At 37.8% G+C, this 19,885-nt stretch overlaps 2 protein-coding genes across 2 annotated transcripts; one reads left to right on the top strand and one right to left on the bottom strand.

The window, feature by feature from the left end:
- Positions 1-566: 566 nt before the first annotated feature.
- On the top strand, positions 567-2,741 carry s100z (S100 calcium binding protein Z). The gene is made up of 3 exons (XM_084932605.1): positions 567-678; positions 782-957; positions 2,443-2,741. Exons 2-3 carry the CDS (start codon positions 817-819, stop codon positions 2,596-2,598), a joined length of 297 nt encoding a protein of 98 aa, XP_084788731.1. The 5' UTR covers positions 567-678; positions 782-816; the 3' UTR covers positions 2,599-2,741.
- An 8,455-nt stretch (positions 2,742-11,196) lies between these two features.
- On the bottom strand, positions 11,197-15,018 carry crhbp (corticotropin releasing hormone binding protein). Its single transcript, XM_084935834.1, has 7 exons — positions 14,865-15,018; positions 14,685-14,778; positions 14,119-14,276; positions 13,447-13,657; positions 12,674-12,819; positions 11,986-12,103; positions 11,197-11,899 (listed from the first exon to the last, which is right to left on the bottom strand). Exons 1-7 carry the CDS (start codon positions 14,952-14,954, stop codon positions 11,745-11,747), a joined length of 972 nt encoding a protein of 323 aa, XP_084791960.1. The 5' UTR covers positions 14,955-15,018; the 3' UTR covers positions 11,197-11,744.
- Between the last annotated feature and the right edge of the window lie 4,867 nt (positions 15,019-19,885).

Below are 19,885 nucleotides of genomic sequence, written 5' to 3'. Positions count from 1 at the left end.
TTGGTCTCTGCTCTTGAGCTGGGTTTTTGGTTAGTCCTGACAGTCAGCACAAGGACTAGACTAAAAGTGAATGTAAAAAACACCAATGTCCAGAAAGGCTGAGAAACTTTAGCAAATTTTACAACAAAGTGTGTCTAGTTGCAACTGGGCAGAAGTTGTATCTTTCATTGTGTAAACATTCATAGCTAATCCAGCTGAAAGACCCATGCCTAATGCCTTAGAAAATGCAAATGCATAAATAAAAGGAATGAATGAATATTTAAAGGATAGGCATAAAAGCCATGAGATGCTTCGTGTTCATTTATCATTGTTATGATCAGAAAGCACCTGCTCTAAGTAGTATGTCCATGCTCCCCTTTTATGAGTAACACATCAGAGCAGGTAGGCAAGTTTTAACCTATTCTATCTCTAATGAAGTATATTGCACAGTACTGAACTCACTTCAGGGATATATTAAGTTACACATGCGTCAAGGCTCACGTCTGGCTCAGGATTTGATGAATACCCATGATACATGGTTTGTTTTTCACTTAGCTACACTGATTAAAACCTGGAAAGAACTGTTGCCATGGGGGTCTCACCTGTGGAATTAATTATCCCACGTTGCATCCTCTGACTTCCTGATAAACAAGCCATTCAGAAGAGTCTGTGATCTCATTTTTGCAGGACTCTAACCAGGTAGGAACACCACTGTTATGAGCTAATAGTTGTTGTAATGCTTTTTCATATGTGTGTGTGTGCATGTGTATTTTTGTATTATTTGTTTTACATTATTTTTCAGGAAACTGCAAGCGCGCCTTTAATCTCTCCAGCAAAATGCCAAGCCAGCTTGAGAGTGCAATGGATGCACTGATGACAGTTTTCTACAATTACTCGGGACATGATGGAGATAAATACAAGCTCAACAAGGGCGAGCTGAAGGAACTCTTGAACAGTGAGCTCACTGACTTCCTCACGGTAAGGCTGATGTTTAAATGCAATGATTATTTTGTTGTTTGTTTTATCTGTTCGGCATTTAGACAAAGATTTGATGTCATGCAGAATTTTCAAGAGGAAGCACAATCCCTGTATGGATTTAAATTAATGGGAACATGCTGGTGTACTGAAGTATGACTGTGCATTTCATTAACTGAACCATAATGACCAATAGTAATTGCATTAATTTGCTTATGGATCTTGAACACTTTGAAGTCTTATTCACTTAAAAGTCAATCTTAAGAGTGATGTGTTCAAATGATGTAACATCCTGACCTTGTTGGAGGAAATTGTTTTTTCATTGATTGCTTTCTTGCTGTCAAAGTGTAACTGCTTGTGGCTCTCGCATAAAACCACCATAGCAAATAAATGATGCGGGGAGAGAGATAGATAAGGTCATTTGAGATAAATCCCTGCCCCTGAGTCTGTGTGATAGCAGCGCGTACAAGCCTGCAATTTCAAATGATTGAGACCACAGCATCAACAAAACAGCCAAGGTCTAAAACCTGATGCCTTCAGATATCTTTCTTGTTACTGTCCGTCCCCCTTCATGTGGGTGGGAGGCCTCAGGTGCTCACACATCATCATCATGATCAGTGACCCATATCACCTCCAAATATAGACACCCTCGTGATGTCATCACATCCCTGTGGGCTGTAGTCACCTCTGAGAATAGACACAGTGGCGTTCACCCTGAGTTTCTGCCAACAGGAAACTTTGACACTTGACAACCAAAGCATGATACAGTACTTACTACTACATGTTCTGTCTTGACAGAATTGATAGAATTTTAAAAAAGTAGTGCAAAATTCAAATTAAGTGTGCTCTTGATTAGGATTGTTAGATTTATTTACTGATAAAACATGCCGCTGGTAGTCTTGCATTTTTCATGTTTATGTCTACTGTCGATTCACTCAAGGTGACTCTGTATTTTAACGTAGCTTTGAGCTTTTCAGACCAAATTTAAATTGAAACTACATTAGAAAATGCAAAACTGCTGTGGTGATATATCTTCTAATTTAAATTAACCCCCAGTGTGGATTTTAATTTTAACCTTCTGAGAAATGCTGACTTTAGTGCCACAACAGAAAGATCACTGGTGCCTTGGAGGTTAGAGGACGAATAAAAAAACGTCTTGTTTCCCAGTCATGGAGGAAATGAGCAAAGTAATAAATGTCGCATTTGATTAGCTGAGGCTCACGGGTCATTTAGTGGCAGCATCACTCTGCTCACCACCGGACATGGGGCTTTGCCTTGAGTCAATATCAACCACCAGTAACAGTCACATTTTATGCATTATTACCGGAAGCTTAGAAGTGTTGAAGGTATTTGGCTAAGAAGATGATAATATTGGTAACAAGTTTTTTTTATGGGAAAATCATTACAAGGCATTACAAGAGCCACAAAGACATAATCAGTCCAGTTGCATATTTGTTGAATCACTATCTGTTTGTGTTTTGTTTTCAGTCTCAGAAAGATCCCATGCTGGTGGAGAAAATCATGAATGACCTGGACTCTAACAAGGACAACGAGGTGGATTTCAATGAGTTTGTTGTGTTGGTGGCAGCTCTGACTGTTGCCTGCAACGACTTCTTCCAAGAGCAACAGAAGAAAAAGAAATAGGTGTCCAAAAAAACCCAATGTCCATTCACATTTTAAGCTGTAGCTGAATTGTGTCGTAGTTTTCCCAGAGCATAGGATTGTCATTTGTGGATGTAAATGTAACAATGTACAGACTGGAGCTGTTAAACAATCACTTGATCTCACATCGACCTTGTCTTTTACAAATTATTTTATTTTTTTTGTTATAAATATAACTAGAAAAGCCCTTTCCTTAAGCCCTCCATAGTGTTGTTATTGTTGTTTTTTTTGTGTATAGAAGTGTTTCATCCAAACCTTTGTGCATAAATGTGTAATTGGTTTTCTTTTAGTTTAGTCTGCAAAAGAAAGAATAGAATAACTTACTGTTGATTAATTCAGAGGTATTTTCCTTAAAAATGATAATGTGGTCATCTAAAAACCTTTCTTAAATCCTTACAAGATTTTGTTCCAACAGATGTCCCAGTTGACTCTTCCACTTACTAAGTTTTAAAGGTCATATGTTTATTTAATATCTTAAGGATGCAATGAACAGTTTCACGTTTACTCTTAGCCTCCATTCCCTAAGGGGAAATACCTTTTCCTGGCACAAAATTAGAGTCGTGGAAAAATACGCAGGCCCACAGTGATTTAGCCAAGTGTTCCCCTGTAAAAGGAATAAATGTCTCACTGCTATATGCCATGTGTGGTATTTTGTGCACTTTTGAACAAGATTTGACTTCAGCATTGTCTTTCAATAATTTCTTATATGGCCACAAATTAAACCTACTAAAGATTCTTGAAGACATCATGTTAAAAGTAAATGCACTTAATAAATGTAAATCTATCCTGTGTGACTTATTTTATGCTGATCCACTGTCTTGGTCAAAGGAGCTTGCAAAGAAAAGCGTCTGGACTTCTTTAAGTTACTTGAAGACGTTTCACCTCTCATCCGAGAAGCTTCTTCAGTTCTAAGGTCAAATGGTGGAGAGTCCCAGATATAAACCTAGTGGGAGTATCCCCCCACAGAAGGACAAAAGGACCCCCTGATGATCCTCTAATCGCCTGAGCCAAGGTGTGAAACTGGGTGTGGGTCCCAATCAGCCAGAGTTTCGGGTGTGTTCATTGTGAAACCTGGCCCCACCTTATCATGCGAATTCCTGAGGTCAGATGGCCCAGGATGTGAGTGGGCGTTAAGGCGTCTGGGAAGGGATCTCAAAACTGGATTATAGATGGCAGAGAGTTGGTGTCGTAAACCCCCGCCTCTGTTCAAAGATGGTCGCTCACAGTGGACATAGATGACTCCTCTTTGACTCCCATCACCCTTTGGAACACAAACTTGGAGTAATTAGGACCCTACACCACCGGGCAGAACATGTTCCCTCTAAGCCTGAAGGAAAAAAGAAGGAACACACACATGTAAAGGAAGCACTCAAAACGTGCGGCTATCCTAAATGGGCGTTCTTAAAGTCAGCAAAGAGGCACAGAAAAGAAGACCAGACATCAGCGAGGGAGGATAAGAAGGACAGACGCAACAACATTGTCATCCCCTATGTAGCCGGTGTATCAGAAAAACTTAGGAGAGTTTTCTCCAAGCATGACATCCCGGTGCATTTCAGACCCAGCAACACGCTCAGACAAAAACTGGTTCACCCGAAAGACAAAACGCCAAAACACAGACTTAACAATGTGGTGTATGCTGTACAGTGCAGCGAGGAATGCCCAGACCTCTACATTGGAGAGACCAAACAGCCACTTCACAAGCGCATGGCACAACACAGAAGAGCCACCTCCACAGGACAAGACTCAGCAGTCCATCTGCATCTTAAGGATAAAGGACACTCTTTCGAGGATGCCAATGTTCACATTTTGGACAGAGAGGACAGATGGTTTGAAAGAGGAGTGAAAGAGGAGTCATCTATGTCCACTGTGAGCGACCATCTTTGAACAGAGGCGGGGGTTTACGACACCAACTCTCTGCCATCTATAATCCAGTTTTGAGATCCCTTCCCAGACGCCTTAACGCCCACTCACATCCTGGGCCATCTGACCTCAGGAATTCGCATGATAAGGTGGGGCCAGGTTTCACAATGAACACACCCGAAACTCTGGCTGATTGGGACCCACACCCAGTTTCACACCTTGGCTCAGGCGATTAGAGGATCATCAGGGGGTCCTTTTGTCCCTCTGTGGGGGGATACTCCCACTAGGTTTATATCTGGGACTCTCCACCATTTGACCTTAGAACTGAAGAAGCTTCTCGGATGAGAGGTGAAACGTCTTCAAGTAACTTAAAGAAGTCCAGACGCTTTTCTTTGCAAGCTCCTTTGACTACGATGACCTGGATGACTGAGAACCTTCACAGACATCCACTGTCTTGCACAACTGTATTATCCTGTAAAGCTTACAGTGCATTCAAACTCCAGTAAAACAGTAAATTGTTACAGTATAAAATTACTATTATAGTAAATGCACTATTGTACCAAAAACTGTATCATAAGAAAACAGGTAATTGGTTTTATTAAAATATGTGAAAAGCATCAGGCATTTAATGATAGCTGTTCACGTTAAATACTTAATATACAATTTTAAAGGTTGCAAGGAACCCACACCTCTCCAAAGGCTCACAATACAAAGCTGAGGGGTTATTAGCTCTTTATTGTGGCACAACTGGATTAATTTGTTTCGATTTCCATCCAATTTTGAATTGAAAGAGCTGTTCAGGCCCGTTAAGGACATATAGGAAGACTACACAGATGGAGTGCAGTTTATTGCAGTGCAGTTGTGTATAATATGCATACAAACTGAATCAGGTCAAGCAAATGAGTTTAAATGAGCATAAAACTGAAATACTCAGCACGAGTTTCTACCTGAGTTTCCCTTTTGGGAAATGACTGTGTACTATGTCTTTATGACACATGGTGATCCCAAGTTGGGTCCAGCTGGATTAGCCAAACACACAGATACAACATCCCCTCAAGCAGAAATGCAGATTTTTCTCACCTTGGGAAGGACAAAAGTGTACACTGAAGCTGTATTTTCTAAGGGTTTTCCTCCCTTTCGCTCTCTCTTTTTCTCTTGCTCTCAGCACATTTCCCAAAATACCAAACTAGACAGTTAATTTGCAGTGATATTCTCAGCTGTGACATGGACAAAATTACTGAAACAAAATCCAGAGGCAAGTCTGATGCTTTTATGTGAGCAGATGGTGCTTGCACAAACCCTCACCACGACAATGCAATTTGTCTGTGATTGGCTGTAATCGAGCAGGATAATCACCCCATGGGAAGATGCCATGCCGTAATTATGCATTTTGTTCAATTTTTAAAAGGTTGCAATCAATTCTAAGTGTCATTTGATAATTTTTAAATGTGGATATTTATATTCTCACTCTTGTGATTGCCCTCCACTTTCACAAACCTCTTCCGAATGTTCATGTGATTGTCTCTTTATTTCCTGTGAGCGTCATGTTCAGGAACTGGCTTCTAGCAGAGCAAAAAAAAAAACCCTACAAAGTTTGAGTCATCAGCCGTGATCAGATCTTCATGTCCTGTGTCAGTGTATTCATTCAGCTATTGTGGGGGGAAATGTATCCAAATTATATGGGGCAGCTAAGAAATTGTTAACATAAAAGTGGTTGCACCTAAAGCACAATTGCATCTTTCTAGCACAAAGACATTACTAGAGAGAGATTTTTAAAGCAGAAATTTTATATAATGTAGTTATTTTCTTATTTGTTAAAAAAAACTATAATTCCAAAAAGCATAATTTAATCTATACCTAATATAATGTAAGAGGATGGAGAAAACAAATAATATTAAATATTAAACAATTGTTAAAAAGAAAGATGTGACAATAAAAAACGAGTGAGTTTGACACTTCAAAGAGAGATACTGAGATATTAAAGAGGACATAAGAGACAACTGATGAAATGTTATTAGTATTATTGATCTCTAGCACTTGGCAAAGTACAAGACTCATTCCCTGAACACATTTTGTTGTTGTTTATAAAACTCTAGATAAAACTGCGTCAGGAAATCAATCCAGGAAATGTGCCTCAGATTAGTATTTTCAGTTTTACCAAATATGGCACAAAAATTGTGATTTCTGTTGACTGAGTTTAGCACCATTGTAGCTTTTTGGGACAGTTTCTCCTCACTCCAAGTGTCAGCCATCCAAATGTAGCTGCTACCTGTGACGTCTTTAAAATATGCCTCGAGCCCTTATCTCCCACATGCTGTCCGCTCCCCCTTTTCGTCACTCTGTGCGTCACCGTTCGTGTCAGAACTCCTCATTAGTAGAGACCTGTGTTTGTGAGTGTGTATGTAATGCTTTTGGTTTCTTAATTTTATCATCAGCATTTAAAACTTTGTGAAGAGAGCATTTAAATTTGAAATCATTTGTTGTTTACGTCTATAAAGAAATATTGTAATAATAAGACATAAACTAATGAGAGAAGATAATTTAAATATAATATAAAATCCCCTTTTAGAGATTTCTTTTTATTTCCCAATACTGACTGTGTGCTATTAGTAGCAACATTTTATTTATATATCACACAAACTAAATTCAAAGTCTAAGAAAATGTCAAGGCAACATTATTCAATAGATTTTCTTTGAGGTTAACAATAAAATATGTGGTTTGGCACAGGGTATTACATCAGACACTCTTCTTGAAGCAACATCCAGTTGCTTCAAGAAGAGTGTCTGGGCTTGGGAATATCAGTGGGAATACACAAGCATGTGGCTTGTAACCCCACCCACCCACTTCTGACCCACCTGCAAACTGTGGCTCTTTTCTTTTCTTTTCTGTTTTTTTTTTTTTTTTTTTTGCAAATATAAAGAAGGTCCAAGTTATTTTCTGTTAAAAATTCATGAAGTTTTATTTCCCACTACCACTGATTTATAAAAAGGACTAGATGCTTGTTTTTTGTATTTGGTTTTTTGGTTCTCATATAACTAGGTGAATCAAGAAAATGAGAACTCAGTTGTGGAAAGGACACCACACATGAGGGGTAGGCAGCCTAACAGATTATTAGATTGTATTTAGGGGAATAAAGCATGCTGTCTTTGTGTACTAACCTTGTACTTAATGTATGATGATAATGTATTTTGATTAAAATGGTATAGTTAGCTTCATTTATGAAGTCTGGTCATGTTTGCTTGGTCAGCCTCCGCTGTGACTCAGCCAGAAAATGAAAATGACAGGGGTTTTTTTTTTGTTTTGTTTTTTTGTTTTTGTAAAGAACAAATTAATATTTATTTTAAACACATATTGGTGTTGCTTAGTAACAAATAAGGGGGGCAGACTTTCTACAACAGATTGCCTTATCTGGGAAAGTGGTGTGCTCATCAGAGGATGACAAGAGGACAATAGAAAAAACACTTTCCTGCTGCCCCTGCTGGAACATGTATGGCCTGATCTGTCTCTCATTGATAGTCCAGCCTTTGTATCACTTACTGGTGCAGTTCTTCACTGAAAATTGTTCTACTCAAGAATTTACTAAACTGATGCCGAGATTTTAAACTGAAGCTGCTTCAAGACGAAATCTGGGTTTGAGCTAAACTTCCCAGGAGGCCTTTCTAATTACAGTAAGGTCATTAATGATTAATTAAGGACATCAATTAATCATTGATGTTATTTGTCAAAACAAACATATGGACTCTTTGGAGTTTTGTCAGTGAAGATCAGCAAATATGATTTTCAGTATAAATGATATTTAATATCAAAGATCATTTTTAAATAGGATTTGATATGTGACCCAAAGACGACTGCTGGCACCTGCCTGTCTTATTACTTTACGGCTTTCAGTGAGTAGTGACCTTTGGCAACCAACTGAGCATGTTCTGTGTCACTGAGCTACAATGTATTTGGGGTCATTTGTTAAATAAGAGGACACTTCCTGAACTCCAATATTACTGTGGTTTAAAGAAACTACACGACCAGGAGAAGTACTCCGGACTTCAAGACAGTGCTCATGTTTCCATAAATTGTTCATCTATAACAGATGCTGAGGAATTGTGGGTCTGTTTAATGTATAATGTTCAATTCCAAACCTGTATGGAAATGTAAGAAACACTTTTAGTACCTCATCATGCGACACTGTGGTTCAAGATCCACAATGCGTGTAACCTAAATGTGTGTATGTATAGGGTACAAAAGTCTTGAATTTCTTGTAAAGATTTAATGCAATACAGGATATTATAAAAGCAAAAAATATTGCTGAAAAGTGGCGTCGTGATTATGCAGCTGTGATATTTTGAGATGCACTGCACTCAAAATATTGAGTGCCTGTATCTGCTCTAATCTCCTGTTGAGTGATCGACAAATAATTAATCATCTTCGCTGAGAAAGGCCAGATTCAAATGTCAAACATAATTTTCTGTAGAATAACAGAGTAGTTCGGTATAACTGACAGCATCAAAAGCAAGCTGTGAGTCCAAAACACACACGTGAGGAACATTCTAACTAAACTACGGCTTTATACAAATAATGTGATGTGGCTGCTGCAAAGCTTTGGTTGATGATTCAACGTCTATCATACTTTACGCACAGGACAGGAAAAAGCCAATACAACATAATGTCTTAGATTCTTTGTGTCATGGAGTAAATGCGTCATCTGGCTTGTTCATTAACTACATCACTGAGCACAGAGAGAATACATAGGAAGCTGCTTGATTTAGTAACACAGTGCAACAGAACACATTTTCAAACATATAAACGGAATCGAGAATGATGGTACAGTCGGTGTAATGTACACTCGTGCAATTAGAAAAACGTGTAACACATAGGCTTTAACAAAAAGGATTTTCTGCTGTAAAGCATCTGAGATCCTAATGGTCTTGCCACTCATTGCTTTTGTATCCACAAACTATTAAGAACAACACCTTTGTGAAGCACACTGTTGCACAGGTGACAGTTTTCTTCATTGATATTCACAAAATATAAATACAAGGTTATTATTTAGCCACCAATAGCAGCAGCTGCACATATGTTTTGTATCCAACTTGGCCCACACTATTCAAAAAAGATAAAGACCACCAGTGTGGCTTCAGTACGCTGTCACACATACACACACACACACACGCATACAGACATACAGTTGTTGGCTATAAAGTCTTGGGCAGTCGTTCATCACCAGCTTGTGCCTGCATATGTCTCTCAATGATAATACACCTTCAGGCCTTTAATCACAGGTCGCCCCATTGGTTTGTGTGATTCAGGCCTTAATATTTTAGAGATACCGCCTGCTGTTTTCTCTGTAGTGACAGCAAGAGTTCGTTATGTACCCAGGACAGTCATCAAAGGCAGTGACATCATTCCACATATGAGGTAATGATGAAGAAACACGTACTCCACTGAACACATGATGGTTTTGCAGACATTGGTTTGCTAAGACAGGAGCCCACAATGTCTGACTTCACCTGATACGCCCTAAATCTCCTGCATTAAACAGGTGACACGTAATTACATTCAACAGTGAATCCATGTTTCTTCTTATATCGTTGCAAATAACTCATTCATAGCTGTAGTTGTGACAGAGATGACAGACACAGATTTGCAGACCCTACTATACCTCTGTTTTAGTTTTTTGGCAATCTACATGTGCCATGAATATTTCTATGTTGTGCATATAGATTAAAAGCACCAAATGTTAGCATGGAGCCAAAAATTGGATTATTTAAGCATGCTAGAGGGTGAACATGAGTTAAAAAAAAAAAAAAGATTTAGGAAGCATTCAGCAAAATAACCAGTCAATGTAAACTAGAATAGAATAGAATAGAATAGAATAGAATCCAACTTTATTGTCATTGCACATGTTACAAGTACAACGCAACGAAATGCAGTTTGCATCCATCCAGAAGTGCTTTAGCCATGATATAGATATATTACAAAATATATATTAGCAATAATATAGGTATATAGATATATTACAGAAATGGGTCTGTTATAGGTATGAAGGTATAAAAATGTGTCTATTATGGGTATGTTACAATGTACACGGTATGAAAGTATGTTATGAATATGCTATAACTATAAGTATGTACAGGCTGTAGTGGGTATACAAGCTATGCACAGGCTATGAACAGGATATAAATATGAAACTATACAGAAATATGCAAGTTATAAACAGTTGTAGAATTATAATTATCATATTGTACAGAATGATTGTTTATACAGAATTATACAGTAGTGCAGTTAAGATAAGTTAAATATGTGGCTAATTTCTACAGAGGCTATATAAAGTGCTAGTGGTTGTGGGGGTGTGTATGTTCAGTCCATTAGTTTAACGTGGGTCAGACAGATAGATAGATAGATAGATAGATAGATAGATAGATAGATAGATAGATAGATAGATAGATAGATAGATAGATAGATAGATAGATAGATAGATAGATAGATAGATAGATAGATCTGACCCACGTTAATAGCTTATATTATCTGTGGGATATTTTAATATGCTTAAAAAATTTCCTGGTGCTAGGAGATCAAATCCAAGGTCAAAGTAGAGGTCGAAAGGTCAAATAAAGGTAATATCTTAAAACCTGAAATCTGACTGCTTTTTAATGAATGAATTAAAAGAGAGTCCTTTTTTTATCTTTCTTTCTTTCTTTTTTTTATAATAAGAAAACCCAGTTGAGTGCTTTGTCATGCAATATCATTTTATTACAAAAAACGTTTTTGGTCTTTTTTTTTAATCAAATCCCCTCATAATGGCGATGGCATACTCCCTCACTTTACGTTCACCCTCCATGTCCATGATTCAGCACATCACCAGTACTCACACAAACAGAAGGTGACATTCATTTTAGCACCATTCCTTATCAAGAATGTTGATGACAAACTCCCAAAACAACAACATAAGTCTAATTCTGATAAATGCACACAGGGCGCTCACAGCATATAAAAACAAGTGTGGTTCCACCAAACACAAAAGGACACTTAATTAAATTTATTTACAATAAGATGAATGAAATTTAAAAGAAAAATCTATTTTAAAAAATGTAAAGTGGAGTGTGTAATATCATAATAGTCCTATGACACTTATCTTTTATTTTTCGTACACTTTTATTTCAATGTCCTCAGACATTTTATCTAATCAGAGGGACTGACTGTTACTTTCACTTAAAGCAATTTTAAAAACATTTGCAGTCAAATGCTACATTTGTCACATAAGATCCTGTTAGGATCAGTTATTGAAACAGAAATCTTCCACGTTGTTGAGTTTGATCGTCTGTAGCTCCTGGCTGTCTAATAGCCTGTAGCTGAAAGACACGCGGTTGACAAACTTCCCGCTGGACACCATCCTCACCACAGTGTTATCACAGCCAATCTTCATGTGAGCTGCAGGTAGAGCAAAAGGAAATCTTAAGTCTTGACTGGTGTTTTATTTAAAGAGAAGGGGAGGCAGAGAGATGGTATGCACTTACTTGGTCCAGTGAAAGCAATGCAGAGGTCAGTAATGGGAAGCAGCTTTGATGTATCAATGCCATTTCCCCCCAGCAGCTGTACAAAGTCCCCTGATTCTGCACATCCAGGCATGGATCTCTATGGAAATCAACATAGAGTGTGATACAAATACTAACTAACAAATACTAAATACTTATTGTGCAAAATAAAGGTACATATAGTGAATTTTTAAGGACAACATATACTATGAGAATATGTGTTTTTTTAATAAAAATATCCTAAGATGAATTATTTTAAGTTTGCAAAAAAAAAAAAAGTCCTACCAAGCACACTTTAAAAGCTTTTTACTTTTTTTTTACGCTGATGTTATTCTGTTTAGAGCTGAGAGAAAGCACAGTCTGGTGCCATTTCATCTCTTGGAGCTACACCTTGTTGTGACTCTCATTTAAATCACTCCATAACTGATTTGAATCTTATGCCTTATATACCTTATACCTTAGTATGAGATCTGAATTTGCTATGATTTTAGGGGTCTGGTCACTTAAAATCACTAATATTCTCAATGCAAAAATCACTTTTTACTTAAGGTTTCAGTTGCTATATAAACTGAGAAACCCTGTAACACTGTATTTGAATAGTAGCAAACAGTGTGAAGATGAATTAAAAGCACTGAGGCAATATTCAAGGGTGTTTAGTGACTTTCTTTACCTTGGGGAGGTGGTTGTAGTGGCCCAGGCTGAACTCTGAGATGCTGATCTCTACTGGATATATGATGGAGAAGCTGCAGTTTCTGTGCTGCTGTGGGATCGCCATTGTGTAACTGCCCTCTGGTGACTGTGACATGACATTGCAGGCTGCAAAACAATAGACAAGGGTGGATGTTGCAAATATGATCACTTTGATGGATGTTCAGATAGAAGCATAGGAATGTACACATAACCTAAAGGCTGGGGTTGTACATGCATGATTCATATATACATGGTGTTAAAGTACCTCTTCAATTTGTTGCATTGAATGACAAATGTCAAAAGTTCAAAAATAATTATATGCTTGTGGTCTGTTACACAAGCATTTTTCAAAGCACTATTTCACTATTATCATTATATCTAATTAGTAAAGATCAGGTAGTTTCAAAGAAAATGAAGAAAACTTTAATGCCTTCACTGAGGTCAATCTCAGAAACACTTAAAAAGCAGGTTCAAATAATTTGGGGTTCAGTATAGCCATCTAAGTTGCCCTGTCCTTTCACGTTACTGTGGGAGAGCATTTGCAGCCTGTCCTTGGTCCTCATCCAGGAACACAGTGATGGCAAACTGTCCACTAATGGTGTAAGTGATGACTAAAGCACCATGTCAGGCTGCCAGTATCACCACTGAATTACACATTAATTGCAGTGTAAATGGGCTGAAAGCTCAAATGGTTACGTTTATGTGCATGCAGGGAATTTTAGAGTTTACTTCTGAAAATGATCGTCTACATACGAAAGGGGTTGGTGTGTTTCCTGACTGTCAGGGTGAAGCTGCTGCCGGCACTGTGAATGCGGAAGAAGACCATGGCCACGTTCTGAGAAGAGCGCACGCTTTTCCTCAGCGATCCAGAGTCGCAGTAATCCACATAGCGCTCGAACAAAGGCAGTGGGTGATCGTGGGTGCTGGGAAACTTTTCCCCTTTCATCACCCAGCCGTCGAACACCTTGATGGGATATATATTAAAAGACAGAAGCTTTAAGTAGAATTTTATATTTAATCACAAATTATTTCTTGATGGTTTTACTAATGATGAGAAAGAATATTAAACTCTTTAGGCTGAAACGTAACCAGTATGCAATCAATGGGGAAGTGATTTTCAGGTAGCTCACCTAAAGGAAGCAGGTTTGTGCCCAATTACTTTATGTTTAAAGAGCATTTTGTCTAATTAGGAACCAAGATAACAGACCCCAGTATTTGGTGACATGGAAACACAGAGCAAAAGCTTTATCACAAAAGCACAAAAAAGTCTATGTCATTACCTGTAGTTATACAAAAAATATGCAATAAAATAAAGTTTTAAGCCCTTCAAGCTCAACGTGACCAGATGCATCTACCCATCTTGTGATATTTTGCTCAATATAAGAGGAGGGGAAAGGTGTTTCACGAGAAGCGCTGTTAGCTTACAGTGATGAAGTCTCCTCCCATGCAGTCAATGTCAACGCTGTCATAATCCACACTGATCACTTCATTGGGCTCTGCCATGAAGAAAGCGGCACAGCTGAGCTGAGGGCGCTCTGCTGTGAAGGTGAACTGGCCCTCCACTGCAACCATGTCCAGACAACCTGAAAGGCATTCCAGGAAAGAATTTGAAAACTTTGCCAACCAAATATGAAAAAATATAAATAAATGAAGACACATCGATCTACTCTAATTACTATTTATTATATCTATTATCCTTTTTTAATATAAATATCTTTTTCTGCTGCGTTTTCATTCATTCTCTACATTTCAGCTCTTTTAGCCTATTGATTATACTTAGGTGTTTATCCAGAGCAATTTTGTTAAAACCAAAATTAAGAGACAGAAAACAAGTCTAATTTACCAAAAGTATACACAAATGCTACCTCCCCTTTTATGTGTTCTTTAAACGCATAAGTTGCAAAAATTAAAAAACAACAACAAAAAAACCAGCATAAACCATCAATTATATGTTTATTTAAAATATTATAGATAGATGTCACGTGACTTACGTAAAGGTCGGCGATACATCAACTCTTCGGGCATTTCTCTCTTGAGTTCCGAGTTGAAAAATGAATATAATTCATCTTTTGTGATTTCGTTGTTCTACAGAGAGTGGGAGAGAAGTTTGGCGCGTCTCGTTTGTACCTTTAAATCTTCTAAGAAGTTTCTGTATCTGTCCGGACACTTACCTCAATATACCTGGAGTCTCCCTTGAGGACGGACAGGCACAACACCAGAAAGAAGAGCTGCTCCCGGAAAGTGCGCTCCATAACGCGCATCTCTGTCTGCAAGGCTCACCTGAGCGGAGAAAGTCTGAGCTCCTCCGCGACAAGCGCTGCTTTTTATAGGAGCAAATACTGTAAGGACCAAGTGACATGTTCGCCCACCGTGGACGCCCTCCCCTCCCATACGATCCACTCCTTAAGCAGCCAATTGCGTAGCTGTGACGAGAGCAAGGGACGAATGGATGAAAAAACAAAGACAGAAAGGGAAAAGCTGATCTTCCCTTCCCACTCATCTTCCCTCAAAGCGACTCAGGTAGCTGCTGCAGCCCTCCCAGACTCATACCGATCATTAAACAACTCACATTGAACATGTTTGCCCTCTTCTCTTTGTTCTAAATAAAAAGTGAAACGAGTGATGCATGCACAAGGGCCTTTTACACTGTGTAACAAAAAGGATATTAAATCCTTTCAGTACTGTGCAAAAGTATTGAGCCACACCTTTTAAAATATTGTATAGGATTATTGAACACAGGTGAGAAATGTGAAAACAGACACGAACATGAACTATATAAGACAAAAACATAGTTGTGCATCGTTGTTATGACCACCCTTCATGCTTTCTTGCAGTTTCTTTAAATAGTCTTCAGAATTAGCTCAAAAAAGTCCTCCAGGATTCTCAGAGGACATTCAAAGCTCTTGTCTGAATGTTGGTTACCTTTTCTTCAGTTCTCAATATTGCTACGGTCTGGGTTCTTCAGAGGCCAATCCATGGTCCATGACTTGATGTGTTCCAATTGTGCACTTTTGAATCCAGGTGCTTTCACAGCAGTGACGGTATGTTTGAGATCATTGTCATGCTAAAAAATGAAGCCATTGCCAATCATATGCTTTGCAAATGGTATTGTATGGTGGACTGGAATCTGTCTGTACTTTACTACATTAATAATTCCATCAATTTTGGAAAGATCCCCAATACAACAGGCTGAAATGCATCTCTCTACCATAATAGAGAGACACGGCATTCCTCAAACTTTTTCCTCCCTGTACAAAAATAAAAAAAAACGTTTAGCTCCTTGGAGCAAAATGTAAAAAAAAAAAAAGAGAAAAAAGCTGAAGACTTTTGCACATTATTACACATTTTAATTTTTACCATTTTAAATGACTTTAGGTGCATGCTTGGAAATGTTAGGCATTGCCCATTCATTACAGGAAATATTACAATTTTAAAAGCATGACTTCTTATATGGTGTTGTTAATCAAAATACACATTCATTACTTGAGCTTAACTGAACATGACCTATTTCCCCTTTCTGCTTTATGGATACTTTCATTGATGAATCAGAAGTTACATCTGTAAGTGACAAATGAAAGCACTGTTTCTTCGTGGGACAAAATATTAATGATGGCATTTATCTTTTATGAAAATAATGTGACACGCTGAATATTCTTTTTTCCTTTTACAATTTCTAAGACCTATGTCAATAAATTCTAATTGAAATTTTATTTGGGAGCAAACAAGAAATGATTATGCTATCAAAACACCCGGACAAGCATTAGAATATGGATGGATGGAAGTCATTTAAATTGGTCATTTTCCTGGAGGTAATGTAACTGTACCATGAAGCAGCAAAACAACCCCATGGTGGCATAATGCTACCAACACCATGCTTGACATTTGTACAGTGTTCATAGGTTTGAAAGTGTCAGTCCTGGAGCAGGGCCTTCTTTCCTGGTCGACACCATTATAAATGCAAATAACTTGAACTTGCGGTTCTTAAACTGATGATCTTGGAATCTGCAGTTGGTTAGAAATGACTCCAAGAGACCTTCCCAGTTTGTATAAATCTACAATTCTTCTTAGACCTTCACTGAAATTCATTGTTCTTGGTACTGTTTAAAACAATAAGCACTCTAAAATGAATCCTTTTTTCCCTGGCAAAGAGAAACTACCAGTTGTAGTCAACCATGGCCTTGGCCTTGTCAAGGTAAAAGATATTGTAGAACCTTCAATGTGGGCATCCATGTACTTGCTTGTTTTTTGTGACCATTCAGACTTGTCTGCGCAGAATTTACATTAAAATGCACCAACTACTCATGCATCCAGGTGGTGGACATCTAAGAAGCATAATAGGAATGATTACTCAACTCTCAGGTTTCCATGTCTGCTTCTGCAATGGAGTATAATCAAAGCATAACTAAAATAGCCACTTGTTACAACCAGAATATGCACAAGAGCATCTCTCAATGCACAAAAAAAGATTGGATTAGCTGGTCTGATGAGTCTAGATTTTTACTGTGACATGCTTTGTATCACGCTGCTGGCAGTGGTACAATTGTGTAAGGGATTTTTTTTTTTTTTTGCATATTCTGGACCCCTTAATACCAACTGAGCAATGTTGAGACACCACAACCTACCTGAGTGTTGTTGCTAACCATCTCCATTCCTTTATGAATACAGATAGTGCTGTTGAGGCATGGTGCTAGTCCTGCAACAGACTTGTGGCCTGTCCAGGATGTACCCTGTCGCTTTCTTAGCGTCAGCTTTGGATAAGATAAGGACTGAAGAAAATGAATGCTAAAATCAGATCATTCTTACTCTGGACTGTTTCAATGTATGCAAAAACTGTCTGTACTTATTAGTAGATTAAGCACAAATATATAGTTAAACTAACAGTGTAGCTTACTTTTAACTCAAATAATAATGTAGAGAATGTCAAACACAACAGAAACTAGATTAACACAGGCTGAGACAGAGGATGATTGTCTCTGTTTCTGTCTCACAGCACAGTTGGTTAATGGGAAGTTTATACCAAAAAAACACTGATTCATGTAACAACCTTCAATGTTTTCCACACCACTCACTTCTCACCCAGAGTTCATTCACTACGCCTGCCTCATGTTATGTAGTCATAACAAACCCTGGGGGCTTTCAGCACTGTAGTCTGACTTGTTTTTTAGGGTGAGAAAACTCGAGCCAAACACAAAACACCACCCAGTGTCTTAAAATGTCATCCTAAAATTTTTCATCCAAGAGAAACTCATACCATAGTTAATTAATATGATTTAACAGAAAAACAAATTACATTTGTAAAGAATGTTTGCTTATTTTCTGGGTCTGAAAAGGCATATTCACACATCATTTGTGTAAAGTGCAATACTGCAGAGAAAAGTTTCAAGTTGCATTCTCATTAAGAGTCAAGGACACAGAATACTTGTCTCCCACCTGTCTGGGCTCAGTCCCTGAGGTCTGCAGGTGCCTCTGGCTGTTGAATAGGTCAATCCATTCTAATGCCGGTGTAATCCACACTCAAAACAACATGTTTGTTTCTCCAAGATAAGACTATGGTTAAAGAAACTGGAAAATGTATTACCGTATTTTCACACACCCTTAAGGCAAATCGAATTTTTATGTATGTTTTTGCAATATAGCATTTGTAAAAGTAATTGCATACCTGTCCCCCCACTGTTCAAGATTATTATTTAAAAAAGCAAATATAGTAATATATTGATATAAACAATATTATTTTAATAATAATGAGACGGAATACTTCGTTTTCTGAAATATTCAGACCAGCCTGCTTGATACCAACAACAATGCCACCTTCAAAGTCACTCGAATCATCTTTCTTCCTCATTCAGTTTGAACTTGTCTTGATGATGCCCAAGAGGATTGGTTCGCTGCCTTGGGATTGGTTGATTAGATATTTATGTTAATGTTGCTTTGATGTTGAACAGGCTTACCTAATAAAGTGATGGGTAACTGTATAAGATATTCCTACTGCAAGAGTTTCAAGAAGATGTTTTGTGCATTTGGGTTTGTTTTTTTTCCCTAAATTCTTCTCAGTGATTTGAAGTAGTCTGTAAGCAGCATGGTTTGGCTTTTGAAGTTATCCATACAAAACAACTATGTTGGCTCAAACTACAGATTGTCAATGGACTATTAGTTAAATGTTATGTAATGGAATTAGTTATATGGCAAATGTCATTAAAGCTAAAGACTACCATCCAAACTTAATGAAGAAACCAGAAACCTTGCCTTTTTCAAAGAGCATCATAGAGATATGCAAGTTAAGTTTTATTCGGTGAGATTTTAATTTCTCCTGACAGAGATGATAGACATCAGTTTATAAAAACTCATCATCATGTTGACAAAATAAAAGTTTAATCTAAGTGCCTTTCAAACAGTAAAGGAGCTGAGTTTACTGTGTCTTTACTCTCTTGTGAGGCAGAGCTGTGGTCAAGCTGTTGCTAGTCGGCTGTATTAGGCTTAAGTAAAAACATAGAGGCTAAAATGCAAACAAATTAAATCTTTTTCTTGCTATGCATATTGAACAGGCACACACCATTTTTTTTAAATTGAGTGTAATAAACAAGCTTTTATCCTTTGTTTATTATTGTAAATAGTAATAAATGTCAAATGCTATATGCATCTCACCTGGTAGCTGGGACCTAACTGCTAACAAAGGCAAAGTGTTTTTCATTATTGTAAATATACTGTGGCCGTTTCTATGGTAGAAATTCTACATGCACATAATTTGCAAAGAACATATATTTTCAATCGCAAATACACTTTGCACGAAGCACACAAATTGTTATCGTTCTAGCATTCTAGCAATATATCTTCTGTCACTTTTACACCATGTGTGGAAAAAGTATTTTGATGAGCAAATTAATCTGAGAAGATTGTGGCCATCTGAGGGATTCTGTAGCTTTTCATTTGGCAGTAAGACTTTTTGCTGAGTAGCAGGGGTCACTAAGCGTAGATGATGTCCATCAAATTTACATAAAAGATGGACTTAGTATCGGTTCCATCCATCCATCCATCCATCCATCCATCCATCCATCACTCTGTCCAAAAACATTGACACAGAACAGAGGAATGCTGTGTACACAATGAAATGGCAAATTATTAACAATAATAATTAGAAGGGCTTTTGGAAACCTCATCATCAAACAAAGCAAATGAGCTATGGCAGCTTTAAAGA

The sequence above is a fragment of the Perissodus microlepis genome, chromosome 7 (assembly GCF_051167445.1).
Source record: "Perissodus microlepis isolate ML-2025 ecotype Zambia chromosome 7, ASM5116744v1, whole genome shotgun sequence".
NCBI classification, from domain to species: Eukaryota; Metazoa; Chordata; class Actinopteri; order Cichliformes; family Cichlidae; genus Perissodus; species Perissodus microlepis.
Note: the sequence above shows the minus strand (reverse complement) of the source record. Positions and strands in the feature narration are given on the sequence as shown.

Excerpts from the sequence above, each read along its gene's own strand:
- s100z (XM_084932605.1), top strand. The coding sequence starts at position 817 with ATGCCAAGCCAGCTTGAGAGTGCAATGGATGCACTGATGACAGTTTTC. Across the intron at positions 958-2,442 it reads AGCTCACTGACTTCCTCACG|TCTCAGAAAGATCCCATGCT; the intron begins GTAAGGCTGATG and ends TTTTGTTTTCAG.
- crhbp (XM_084935834.1), bottom strand. The coding sequence starts at position 14,954 with ATGCGCGTTATGGAGCGCACTTTCCGGGAGCAGCTCTTCTTTCTGGTG. Across the intron at positions 14,779-14,864 it reads GAGACTCCAGGTATATTGAG|AACAACGAAATCACAAAAGA; the intron begins GTAAGTGTCCGG and ends CACTCTCTGTAG. Across the intron at positions 12,104-12,673 it reads ACTACAACCACCTCCCCAAG|AGATCCATGCCTGGATGTGC; the intron begins GTAAAGAAAGTC and ends TGATTTCCATAG.